Source organism: Danio rerio, chromosome 12 (assembly GCF_052040795.2).
Source record: "Danio rerio strain M-AB ecotype USA chromosome 12, GRCz13ab, whole genome shotgun sequence".
Classification (NCBI taxonomy): Eukaryota; Metazoa; Chordata; class Actinopteri; order Cypriniformes; family Danionidae; genus Danio; species Danio rerio.
Window position 1 is genome coordinate 2845956 of NC_141032.1, and position 13971 is coordinate 2859926.

Sequence of the window (13971 nt, forward strand, 5' to 3'; positions counted from 1 at the left end):
AAACATGTGCTGAATAAGTTGGCGGTTCATTCCGCTGTGCAGGGGAGGACTGGCCATCTGGCCGGACCATTTTTAAAATGTGGGCCGGTCAGCTATTTTAATTTTATTTTTTTTAATATATGTATTGTTTTTACATGCAGGCTGCTTTTATTTCTTGCAAGATGTGAATATTATGATGATGATGACGACGATAATAGTAATAATAATGATAAATGTTAAGCATTGGCCCAATTGGCAATGGCCGGCTGGTTTCGAGAGGGACCGATCCAAATAGGGGTTGCGCTGAAGAATGTCAAACAAACAAACAGTAAGTGCAACACAAGATAATTGTCAGAGATGGACCGTGAAAAAGAAAACGCGAAATATTAAAAAAAAAAAATGCTCTAAAATCAGATGCTGCCAAATGCATAAAATTAACTGAAATAGTCTCGAAAGGGGGCAGCACAGTGGGTAGCATGGTCGCCTCACAGCAAGAAGGTTGATGGTTCGAGCCTTGGCTGGGTCAGTGTTTCTGTGTGGAGTTTGCATCTACGCTCGGGTTACCTCCCGGTTTCCCACACAAGTCCAAACACGTGCTATAGGTGAACTTGGTATCCGCTGCCTAAAACATATGCTGGAATAGTTGGCGGTTCATTCCGCTGTGGCGATCCCAGATTAATAAAGAGACTAAGATGAAAAGAAAATGAATGAAATGATTGCATGTATAAATTTGTTATAATTGTGTTGTTTTTGTTCCAGTCACATACAATAAATGTTTAAATATCTATTACATATGGTACTGCTTATTTTATTTCACCATCAGAACACCAATATAAGTAGTGAATATGCATGTCTGTGGATGGCGCTGTGTCGGTGTGGTAATGTGGGCTGGTGTGGCTACAGTGCCCGTTAGCCCCTGCCGCTGTGGCGACCCCAGGTTAATAAAGGGACTAAGCCAAAAAGAAAATGAATGAATGAATGAATGAATGAATATCTTCTAGTGGGGACTGCAGGTCCTCTGAGACGGATGCATCTGGTGTGCTGTTTGTTTAAGTCCACTGAGGTGTTTAGAAAGGACTAACAGAGCAGGCCGTCTCATTATTCTGTCAGTCTACCGTGAGAAGTCAGTGGGAATGAGAGAAACAGAAGTGAAGTGCTGCTTGAGCTCAACTCAGACATCAAAAAGTGCTCACTGTTTTTCCAGGAACGTACTTTACAGTATGACTTCTTTTGGACGGTATGGATTTTTTCTCATGCTCGTCAGGACTATTTTGGAATATAATCGAATTTAATACTTGTTTGGAAATTAGTGGTTTGAACAAACACGCTGGCAGAATGGATTTCGTGTGGTGTGAGAGCTACATGTGCTGTGTCCTGACTCATGCCCAATTTAATGGTGAAAAAGCGCAGCATTAGTACCCGCTCAACTCCTCCAGTGCATCATGGGACAGGGCTGCTATAAGCTACAGAGACTCAAACCACCACTAGCCCAAGGTAAACATACATGCAAAAAATCAGCTACAATAGTGATTGTGTCTTTATTTAAAATACTGTTGCAGCATTGTTGGCTAAGGGGTCACTTATAAAATTAAAAAGAAAAAAATGTAGGTCATCATGAATTCATTTCTCACCGAATAGTTTGTTCAATCATGCATCGGGTACGCAACAATAGAGAAATGCTTAAACAATACTAATTGTATGGCCGATGACACAAATGTCTCTTGTAGAATAGCGTTCAGCATCTGTTATGCTGATGTTACTGACTGTTTGGCAGCATCTTGTGACTGAATACACTGTAAAAAATGCCCGTAGTTTTCACTGTAAAAGATTGTAAAAGAGTGAAGGTAAAAAACTGTAAATAAAACAACATTACATTTCAGTTAAAATAACTGAAAAGTTAAATGCTGTTAATATAAAACTTGGTATTTCTTACATTATTGTTTTGGTAAAATTACATTATTTTACGGTAACAACCCTTAAAACAATTGTACAAATTAAAAAAAAAAACATTTGCATATTGTCAATCTAAAACGTTGATGAGAAAATAGATTTGAAAATATTTATAGCTGCAATACATTTATTTTTTTAACTGTTTTTTTTACAGATGTATACTGTTAAAACCATTTTTTCCTTTTTTTTTTTTAAACAATAAATCACAATGATATGATCTACAGGAATATGTGTATTTATATGGACGTGTGCCATTGTAGGCCTGCACTAGTCTATCCCCAGAATTTAATTGCATGATTATTATTTTTTTAAAAGAATTTGATTTTGACTATTATTAATATTATTATTATTATTGCATATTATTATTATCATTATCATTATTATCAAGGTCTCCTTCAGATTTAGACAGGATCTAACTAGAAGAGTTTTTAAATACTCAGTTGTTACTGAATGAAGAAATAAACTATTGCCATGAAATTGTATTTAAAATTTGTATTCAATTTAATTTGTGATGTTTCAAAGGTATTGACTTCATTTTAGTCTGTTGGTCATAATAAATGGTACATGTTGCATTCTCTCAATGTTATGTACAACAATATATATTTCTCAGTCTTTATTTTGATGTATTTTACATATCATCTCTACCACATTTTTAACGGTAGATTTCTGGCAACCACAGCTGCCAGTTTTTTACCGTAGATTTTACATGATTTTTTTTTTACAGTGTACTACTACTAATATTAATAATAGGTAGATAGGTTAGTGAACTGCAGGCTGCAATTGGTTAACATTCTTTCTGCAAGCTTTATCTAATTTATACAGAAATGTTTAAATGTATAACTGGTAGTTATTACACCTCAGATCAATGCTTTGTGTCTAAAGGTTTAGTTTTGTGTCAAGTAGTCATGTAATAAGCTGGATAATGTACATACAGCCAGTTGTTTTCACTAAATATAGACTTTCAGTCTTATACAACAGCTGCTGATAGGCCTGTTGGGCTTTATTCTGCAATAAAAAACAGCTGGATGTGTGTTATACTTTGTACAAATCCACATGTGGGTTTTATTAACCATGTGCTGTGTCAAAAATGGGCAAAACCAACAATTTGGTACATTTGGTATTATTTCTTATAACTCAGTGATGTCCAGTTTATAACTTGGGCATAACCCAAATACAGTTGAAGTAAGAATTATTAGCCCCGTTTATTTTTTTCCCTAATTTCTGTTTAATGGAGAGCAGTTTTTTTTCAACACATTTCTTAACATGATAGTTTTAACTCATCTTTATTTTATCTTTGGCATGATGACAGTAAATAATATTAGACTAGATATTTTTCAAGACACTTCTATACAGCTTGAAGTGGCATTTAAAGGCTTAACTAGGTTAATTAGGTTAACTAGACAGGTTAGGGTAATTAGGCAAGTTATTGTATAACGATGGTTTGTTCTGTAGATTATCTAAAAAAATATAGAGCTTAAAGGGACTAATATATTTGATCTTAAAATGGCTTTTAAAAAATGTAAAACTAGCCAAATTAAAACAAATAAGACTTTCTCCAGAAGAAAAAATATTATAAGACATACTGTGAAAATTTCCTTGCTCTGTTAAACATCATTTGGGAGATATTCAAAAAATAAAATATCTAAGTGATATTAAAAAATATTTTAAAATATTTTTACTTCAACTGTATGTCCAGGTTAGTTAAGCTAAATGAATAGATTTGTGTTAGGACTGTCCACAAAGCAGTGCAATGAAAACTAGTGCAAAAACTAAACACTTTTATAAACACAGCCGGTTTCCTTCAGATATACAACCTCCCTGCCTCAAAAATCAAATTCACCAAATGACATGAATCACATATTTCAATCTCAGAATAATTCCCTTCGCCAAATAGAGACACAAAAAGAGATCCAGGAAGGAATATATATTTAAATGATCCGTCAAATAATAAACTAATTAAAAAAAGGCAAATGTAAAAATTAGGGATGTTCTCATTAGGTTTATTTTGATGCAGTGATTTCCGGCTAAGTGGCATCTGTCAGTTGATGTTATCAAGGAGTATAATCACTCCTGCGTGTGATATGTCTCGAAAGGTCAACTGAAGATAAGCTTCTTCAGGCCTGTGCATAATTACAGCACATAATCCAGACCACGTGCCTCTGCAGCACCGGCAAAACCCTACTGCGACAGCAATTGTTTCAATAGCAAAGAAAAACCTCCATAGCTCCTCAATGATTAAACATGCTTTTGAATGAAGTCAATTTGGAGGTGGATGTCTAAGTTTGTAATCCTACAAGCACAGAACTATGTGTCTCACATGATCATTCACTTGCTTGGATGCTAGCATTTATATGTGGAATCCTCACCTGGGTCTACTTTCCGACAGAGTTGAGCTCTAAATTTCATTGCACCCAAACTTTTCGCACATTAAAAAATAAGCTCAGGTCAGGACCCATTTTTTCCATTTATTGCATTAATAGCAAGTATTTGGAGAGGTGTTTTGACAATTCACAGCCACCATACAGGCAAAAGCCAAAGAACGCCGTCTAACAAATTAATCCATTTTGCCTTGCAGCTCAAAGCAGTTTCTGGCAATCGCTGGTTCAGATCCTGGCTGAGACAGTTGGCATTTCTGTGTGGAGTTTGCATGTTCTCCCAGTCTAGGTTTCCTCTGGGTGTTCCAGTTACCCCCAGAGTCCAAACACATGTGTTATATGTAAATTGGATGAACTAAATTGGCTGTAGTGTATGAGTGTGTGTGTGTGTGTGTGAATAACTGTGTATGGGTGTTTCCCAGTACTGGGTTGCAGCTGAAAGGACAACCACTGCGTAAAACATATGCCGAAATAGTTGGTGGTTCATTAAGCTGTGGTGAATGATAAACCCCTGATAAATAAGGGACTAAGCTGAAGGAAAATGAATGAATGAATGGTTGAGAATCACTGCTGTAGCCTAATGTATGCTCTCTCTCTCTCTCTCTCTGTGTATGTGTGTGTGTGTGTGTGTGTGAGTAAGATTGTCCATATCTTTGACACACTGCAGTCTCTTTTCGGGATTTCAAGTCAAAAGATACAATATTTCCTCTTTCTTTTTTGTTTTTTCTTCTTGTTGTTGTTTTAGCAGCAGATCCCTTAATACAGGGCTGTCCAAGCTCGGCCCTGGAGGGCTGGTGTCCTGGAGAGTTTAGCTTCAACTCGCTTTAACATACCTGCCAGGAAGTTTCTAGTATATCTAATAAGTGCTTGATTAGCTGTTCAGGTGTGTTTAATTAGGGTTGGAGCTAAACTATCCAGGACACCAGCCCTCCAGCTGCCTTAATATGCATCGGTTTCAGTGTGCAAGGTTTTTGTGCGTTACAAATGTTTTTAATTGGAAAAATATACAAAGATTTTGGATTCACACTAGGCGTGGGTTTCAGTGCTGATGCATAATTATTATGGCAACAGCCAATTGGACTACTCTGGACCACAACACAGCTCAAAAATGTTGCCAATATTTAAAAAAAAAAAAAAAATAGACATTACATTTCTAGCAGTAATGTAAATGTCCATTTTTAATACGCAAGATTCTACTTTCCTGATGAAAATTGCATTGTAACCGTAAGCTGGCCAAACATAATTTACCAAACAACTTTTGGATTGATCTCCATTAGAAACTTAGAGATGTGGATTCAGATGGCAGTTAAATCACCATGCAGCCTCAATGTCTGACCAAAAAAAAAAAAAAAAACAGTAGGCAATTTGTAAAAACACCAACATTCTGAATTAGGATGGAAGTAAAGTCACTTAACTGCCCCTTAGTGAATAGTAAAAATCCCTTAAGCCTCCTTTCCACTGCACACAACAAGCGACAAACCAGAAGTCATTCATTTCCAATGGAGAGTAGTCCGGTGTGGAGTCCCGATCATCTCCATATGCGGAAAATTCAGATGCAAATTGAGCTGCGGATCCATTAAAATAACTGAACTCTTGCAACTAGACCTTAGCGACCGGATGTGATGTATTCCAATGTTGTTCAAGCAGGTCCGTGTGCGCGAGATGAGAAATAGGACTTTATTTGGTTATTTTTTGAATCAGAAAAATTCTTAATTAAAAAAAAATAAATTCTATTCATAAATGTAATTGATAAAGTAATAAAAAATATAATGCTTTATGTTGTCTCCACATTCCCTCCAATATTTTTAGCGTTCTGAGTTTCTAGTATTTATTTATTCATTCATTCATTCATCCACGGAGAATTGCTTATGCGCTCCTTTTATTTCGGACACTGCGAGAACAGCTTTCCCATAGTGCACGTCAGAACTGAAAATTATGTGCGGCTGCCACAAGAGGGCGTAATCCGACAGTCATGTCCAAATTTCGTGTGCAGTGGAAAGGCAGCTTTACACCCTGCATTTCAGGTTTAAATGAACACAATTTGGGCAGCACGGTGCCTTACTACTTAGCACTGTCGCCTCACAATGTGAAGGCTGCTGGTTCGAGTCCCAGCTGGGTCAGTTGGCGATTCTGTGTGGAGTTTGCATGTTCTCTTCGTGTTGGCGTAGGTTTCCTCCGGGTGCTCCGGTTTCCCCCACAGTCACATGCGCTGTGGGTGAATTGGAGCTAAACTGACTGTAGTGTATGAGTGTGTGTGTGTGGATGCGAGTGTGTATGGGTGTTTCCCAGTACTGATTTGCAGCTGGAAGGGCATCCACTGCGTAAAATATATGCTGGAGTAGTTGGGGGTTCATTTCGCTGTGGTGAACCCTGATAAATAAGTAGCCAGAGGAAAATTGATGAATGAATAAACACAATTTGCCTGAATGAAAGGGCATGACATCCCTAGAACACTTGAGGCACAAGCCCTTTCCCTCGAGTTTTCCTTCTCCACAAGATCAGCAGACATTGTGACACTTCTCAAAGAGACATTGATGCTGACAAAATGCCACACCATGGTGAGAAATGAGAGGTCTTCATTACGGCTTGACTCTATGTGAGATCGTTAGCCTTTAATGTCCCGCCGGCTTTATTTATCTTAATTGCATCACTGCTTTGTTTTTGTCAGTTCATTTGAGACTGCTGTGAACGCTTATCTTCTCAAGACTTGCTTTGGTTGTTTTATTTAACCAGAAGAAGATTGGCATTTCTTTGTGACTTTGTCATTATCATTGCGAAGAGTTGAATTAATTGCGTCTTTGTGAAGTTGTTTCTTTTTTTAGTCGTTAACTGTTGCGAATTTAAGTGTTATGAAGTGCTACTGTGGTTCTTTCGGTTTTAAATGAATATGATTTGTGTGGTGTTTAGCTGATCCAGCCAATGACGGCCAGCTGGAGAGAAATTTCAGTTTGATGCTAACCACTTGAAGTACTACCAAAATATATCTTACTGCTCTACACTTAGAAAACAAAAGTACAAAACCGGTGCAAACTTCAGAGTTTACTTTTAGGTAATATGAGGTAAGCATTGTACTTTTTAGGTATTAATATGTACCTTTAATGACCTGGGGTGTATTTTGTAAAACCATCGTTAACCAACTAAGGTTGCAAGTTCCGTCTTTACAAACATAGTTCATTGATTTGACGTTTCCCAAATCCGTCATTCCAACGAACATTCGCAAACTGCGTCGCAAACTTGTGCACTTACAACTAAACCTCTTGAACTGTAGTTCCTGGCTGTGTTCTATTCGCAGTTATCCTCCCTATATGCCCCATTTCGTTTAAAACATTCTAATATTTAAACTAGAATTTTTTTTAAAGCATTAAAGTTATCACTCAACTGTACGTTCACACCGAAAGCAGCGAGAGCGTCAAAGTAGTCGGAAGTCATTCATTTTCAATGAGAGCTGGTGGCGTTACGCAGCGAGGAGCAGCGCGGGCCGTCTTCGCCGGTGTAACGAGGAGAGTTGAAATCAAGTCAACTTTATGGTAATGAGCTATGATGCTGTTTGGCCCCAAGCAATCAGAATGAAGAAGTCCACTGCTTGAGAGGAGTCCAGAGAACACAGTCACTGTGAACTTTGGTTCTGACCACAGTTGTTCCCAAGGGTTTGATTACTGCGGTCACCGGATTTCCAATTATTTGCACTGATGTCTTACAGGAGCATGCATTAAAAAAAGTTACTGGCGAGTTCCTGATGTGCATAATTTTATTTTTATTTTTATATTAAAAAAAATGGAAATATCTCATGCAACAATTCAAAACAGCATTGCTGCTTTAGGATATTTCAGACATATGGACACTTTAAATAATTAAGTGGAGCAAAGACTCACCACATGCAACTTGACCTTCCATTGTTAAATAAATTTGATAAAAAGTGCATGACATTTTCATGATGTAAAGCATGTTTTATGCAGGAATGTAACTGATATGATATGCTGCAACGGCCCCTTTAAATACGAGATCAATGTAGCAACCTTTGACGCTCACACCGCCTTCGGTGTGAACGCACAGTTAGGTGAAATTTGCTTTCAGAAAGTGTTTACAGTACAGTTTTAGCAATCTTCATGTTTACAATTGCGCTCCCTTCGCAGTGCACTTTGAAAACATTATTGTCATTTTGAACACAGCCGAGTGGAATTTATATTGTCTCCAAAGCCAGTACATTTTTACAGTCATCGCTCCAAAGCTTGTGAAAACAAGAAACATAGCATACATTAATGCTTTTATTTCATATAAGGTTATTTATTAAGAAATGTAGCCTACTGTATATGACATGGGCCTGTTGGCTAGAACATTTCTGCAGTGGTTTGCATGTGTCAAATTGTAAAAGTAGACTTTCAAACAAAAAAATTATAAATAAAAATTTCCTACTTATTAATAATAATAATCATCATCATCATTATTTAATTATTAAAGCATGATTTTTTTATTTCCTAATAAATAATACATTTCATTTCTTAATAAATAGCCTCATTATTTATTTATTTATGATATTAGAATAGTGTTAGCTTTTTGTAAGTGACTTTATATTTTAGAATGGAATATGTAATGTTCTTAATAGTATTTGTAAAGGAAACATTGGCCCTGTATGTACCATTTGCATATATTTCAATGGAATGCGAGTGCACCAAAACTAATATTGGATTTTATTTTAAATGCATGTGCATGTAAGACGATATAATTTGCACAAAGAAATAATGGGGTTCTTCTCTAAATAAGTAGTTACTCCACCCCGTTTAGAGCATCATTATGGACATTTTACATTATAGCTAACGTGGTTCAAAGGACAGATCTGCGACAGAGAAACCATGCGTTTTGGGAAACACTCGACACTTCATCGTTCTTTTCCCAAACAATGCATTATACTATGATCGTTCAGCTGCGAGTTACATCGATGTTCAGGAAACGCACCCTTTGGGTACAAAAGCATACCATTTAAAAATGTGTCACACCAATGACATGTTTTATCTCTTTTTTTGCGAGAGTGTGTGACCGTTATCAATAAAATACACAATTATAGTAAAATTACTCTAAGAAATTATTATTAATACAGCTAGATTAAATAAATGCAATCAGGTGATTCATTAATAATCATGACACACTTGATTAAGAGTTCACCATGCAGATTTCACTCATGTTCAATGGGGTTTTGTGAATTGACTTAAAAGAAAATCTACTTGGTTTAAAAGTGTTTTCTTAATGAGCTGTTACTTTACGTCTGAAAATTGGACTTATTGTATGTAAAATGTTACTAATGTATTGATAAAAATAACTATGAAGGTAAATATGTATCTTTGAATGATATTAACTAAGTGGTGAAAAATAACTTGACTAACTGCCTCTCTTGTTTTCTCTCTCAGCTGGGGAGAAAGACAAGGCTGCCATGAGCCACGAGTCCTTTCTACTGATGGCAAACACTCAGAGTGACATGGACGACTGGGTGAAGGCCATCAGGCGGGTCATTTGGGCTCCTTTTGGAGGAGGTAAAAACCAGGTGGAGCGCAAGCTTCAATAGGTCACACTCAGAATGATATACAGTTGAAGTCAAAACTATTAATCCTCCTGTAAATTGTTTTTCTTTTTTAAATATTTCGCAAATGATGTTTAACAGAGCAAGGAGTTTTTCCACAGTATTTCTTCTATATTTGTTCTTCTGGAGAAAGTCTTTTTTGTTTTTATTTGGCTAGAATAAAAAGCAGTTTAATTTTTTAAAAGAAATTTTAAGGTCAAAATTATTAGCCCCTTTAAGCTATACTTGTTTTCGATAGTCTACAGAACAATCCATCGTTATACAATACCTTGCCTAATTACTTTAACCTGCCTAGTTACCCTAATTACCCTAGTTAAGCCTTTAAATGTCACTTTAAGCTGAATACTAGTGTCTTGAAAAATGTCTAGTCAACTATTATGTGCTGTCTTAATAATCTAAATGGCATGGCTATTTTTAAAAGAAACACCTGTGTGCATGTTTAAAGAACATATTAGTAATATAAAGAGGATTTATATTATTAAAATTTAATAATTACCACACTAAAGTACCTAAAGAGTGGATTGTAAAGCTTTAGTGGATGTTAAATATGCTTCATAAAACCATAAATGCCAACGAAGAACATTATTTTGTAGGAATAGGCTACCTTTTAGACATGTAATCATTATAGTATTAATTTATTACTAAATTAAAAATGTCTTATATATCAACCTGGTAATGGGGAAACATCCATATAAACTCATCCACTACGGCCTATTTAGTTTGTCTAATTCCTCTATAGCGCTTGTCTTCGGATAACCCGGAGGAAACCCACACCAACCATTACCCTAACCTGCCTAGTTAACCTAATTACCCCAGTTAAGCCTTTAAATGTCACTTTAAGCTGAATTCTAGTGTCTTGAAAAATGTCTAGTCAACTATTATGTGCTGTCATCGTGGCAAAGATAAAATAAATCAGTTATAAGAAATGAGTTATTAAAACTATTTTATTTAGAAATGTTTTGGGAAAATCTTCTTTCCATTAACCAGAAATTGTGGTAAATAGAGGGCTAATAATTTAATAATAATTAAGAATTCAACTGTATATAGTTTGAGGAGGAAAAATAAACTTTTGTGAAAATCTCTCATGACAATGTTTTACTACAAATAAATAAACCAAAAAAAATAATAATAGGAATTGTAGTTAAGCCATAGTAACCAACAAATTCACAGTGATACACTACTTACTCGAGTTGACCATGTTTTGTGGTTGTAATCAATGCACATATGGTTTCTACACTTATACTATAATAAATACATGGTTTATTTTCTTAATTGTTGGTTGTATAACTTGTTTAAGACACTAAAATATCACTGAGCTGTGATGCCATCACTTTGAGGAAAAGTTGGTTTTATATTCGCACATTCGTTTATTGACATTGTGACATGCACCCTATATTCTTTACCATGGTACTTTGAATATTCAGTCTAAAAATGACATGCAAGTATTACTTGAAAACAACATCAGCACTTTATATGACTGTAAACAATGTTGTACTTTGATAGGCTGCTGATATAGTGTCAATATTTAGAGTTTGCAAAGAATATTTTGGTGAAATTATAATAGTAAGGAGTAAGTCAGAAAGTGCGAATATAACATTAACTTTACCTCAAATGCCATTATCATTCAAAGCAAAGCTAATACACGTTTCAGCTCTAAGTTATGGTCACTCAAAAATGTGTCTTGACCTCAGTAAAATTATTAAAACATGTTGAAGTTATCTATTGACAAACATTAACAAGACATTGAGATTTTCTTACCGTGGTGTTGATATTGGCGGGAACATTTCCAAGTCTTTTCAACCAAAGTACTGACAACAAGAAGAAAAAAATTAAGTAGATGGGTATATAAATATTGGAGTAAATTTGGTTTTATATTTGCACAATCGTTCATTGACAACATGACATGCGCCCTATATTGTTTACCATGGTACTTTGAATAGTCGGTCTAAAATTACATGCAAGTACGACTTGAAAACATCAGCACTTTATATGACTGCACAATGTTGTACTTTGATAGGCTGCTAATAGTGTCAATATTTAGAGTTTGCAAAGAATATTTTGGTTTAATAATAATAGCAAGGAGTAAGTCAGAAAGTGCGACATAACATTAACTTTACCTTAATTGCCATTATCCACAGGTTAAGTTCATTCAAAGCAAAGCAAATACACGTTTCAGCTCTAAGTTATGGTCACTCAAAAATGTGTCTTGACCTCAGTAAAATTATTAAAACATGTTGAAGTTATATTTTGACAAACATTAACAAGATATTGAGATTTTCTTACCGTGGTGTCGATATTGGCGGGAACATTCAGTCTACTGAACTACTGACAACAAGAAATTTAATTAGATTGGTATTTAAATATTGGGGTAAACTTGGTTTTATATTCGCACATTCAGCCTTTCTCTTTAATAGGCCTATTATTATTTCAGAAACGTATTATTTGCAAATTCTAATAAGGAAAATAATATTAGCAGCGCACTATCAAACTACAAGTGTTCAATTAAATGGTGCTAATGTTGTTTTGAAGTGGGCTAATGGTAATACTGAACTTCAATGTGATTTCAGACCGAATGTAAAACAAACTAAATTTAGATTAATTAACTTTTTAATAAGCTTTTTGACGATATATATGTATTAATTATACATTTATGTTTTGTTGCCGATAAAACGCCACATCAATTCGCGGGAATATACCACAAACAAAACAACGGCTTAACTTACCTGAGAAAATCTGCATGCAATAGTTGCTCCAACAGGAGGTCGAGGAAAACAGAAGATATTCGTGAAAATGACTAGGCTACTTGTTTATTGTCTTTACTTTTAAACAATCTAGTGGCCATCGTAATTGTGACTATTTCCTTTACGTTCGTTTGGAGTAAAGCAGGTCAGTCAGACAACAGGAAGCGACCAGTCACGTGTTAATAATAATATTTCTAATAAATGTTACGCAAGAACGTTGATTATTTTATCAGAAATACGTTTTAGTAGCCTATAGAGATAAAGTTGCTTTTATTTTCTTTTATATGTGCGCATATGAAACCAACTTTACCTCTATTTGTAGCCTTTGCAATGTCAAGGTGTCGACATATCTGCCATAGGGTGTATATTGTGCAACAAATTATTCAAATAATGAATAATACACAGGCCATTATAATATTTTTTGCCTTTAAATGCACTTCCGAAATTACAATTACTGGCCATTAGCCTACATATGCAGATTAAACATTTCTGAAAACATTTAAATCAAATAAAATGGCATCATTACAAAGAACTAGTTTGTTGAGTATCTGAAAAGGTGTGATGAGAATTAAGAGAAAAACTATTGAAAAATGAACGCCTTATGACTCAAATTAATATATTTTATCCAATATGTACAACAGTAGTGCCATGATACTCCTTATAACCTAAAACAACCAGGTACTTAATATGGTAGCTTGCTCTTTACTTTTCTAAATAAAGGACTTTTGCAGGGATGTCATGAAAAATACTTATTGTTTGGGGTTCTTAAAACAACAACTTCTCTCTGTGTATAGAAAATGTTAATAATCTAAATGGCGTGGCTCTTTTTAAAAGAAACATGGAACAATTTAATAATATGAAGACACCTTAAAGTACCTCAAGCATCTTTTGTGGATTGTAAAGCGTTAGTAGATGTTAAATACGCCACATAAATGCCAACAAAGGACATTCATTTTTATCTTTAAGACATGTAATCATTATAGTATCAATTTATTACCAAATTAATAATGCCAATCAATCGATTTAACAATGTTTTAGATATCAAAGTACAATATAAAAAACTATACACTTAAAATGAGCTGAATCAACACTGTTCTTATATATTGGGGGGGCATACTTAAAACCTAAAACAATCAAAGTACTGGTATTTAACCAGTAACTTAACATGGTAGCCTACACTAATCGTTTAAATGAATAACTTTTGCAGGAATGTCATGAAAAATACTTATTATTTTGGGGTTCTTAAAACAACAACTTCTCTCTGTGTAAAGAAAATATTAAAAATCTAAATGGCATGGCTATTTTTAAAAGAAACACCTGTGTGCATGTTTGAAGAACATATTAGTAATATAAA

At 35.0% G+C, this 13971-nt stretch overlaps 1 protein-coding gene and 1 long non-coding RNA gene across 3 annotated transcripts in view; one reads left to right on the top strand and one right to left on the bottom strand.

Moving 5' to 3' along the window:
• LOC147834365 (uncharacterized) overlaps positions 1–12776 on the bottom strand; it is a 546693-nt gene extending 533917 nt beyond the window's left edge. For both annotated transcript variants that reach the window (XR_015503729.2, XR_015503730.2), the window contains exons 1-2: positions 12600–12776; positions 11635–11684 (exon numbers count right to left, since the gene is read on the bottom strand). This is a non-coding gene — a long non-coding RNA (uncharacterized LOC147834365). The remainder of the gene's footprint in view (positions 1–11634; positions 11685–12599) is intronic.
• arhgap22b (Rho GTPase activating protein 22b) overlaps positions 1–13971 on the top strand; it is a 49567-nt gene that overhangs the window by 20406 nt on the left and 15190 nt on the right. The window contains exon 4 of the mRNA XM_087275555.1: positions 9707–9829. Within this exon, the coding sequence (XP_087131681.1) occupies positions 9707–9829 (123 nt within the window). The remainder of the gene's footprint in view (positions 1–9706; positions 9830–13971) is intronic.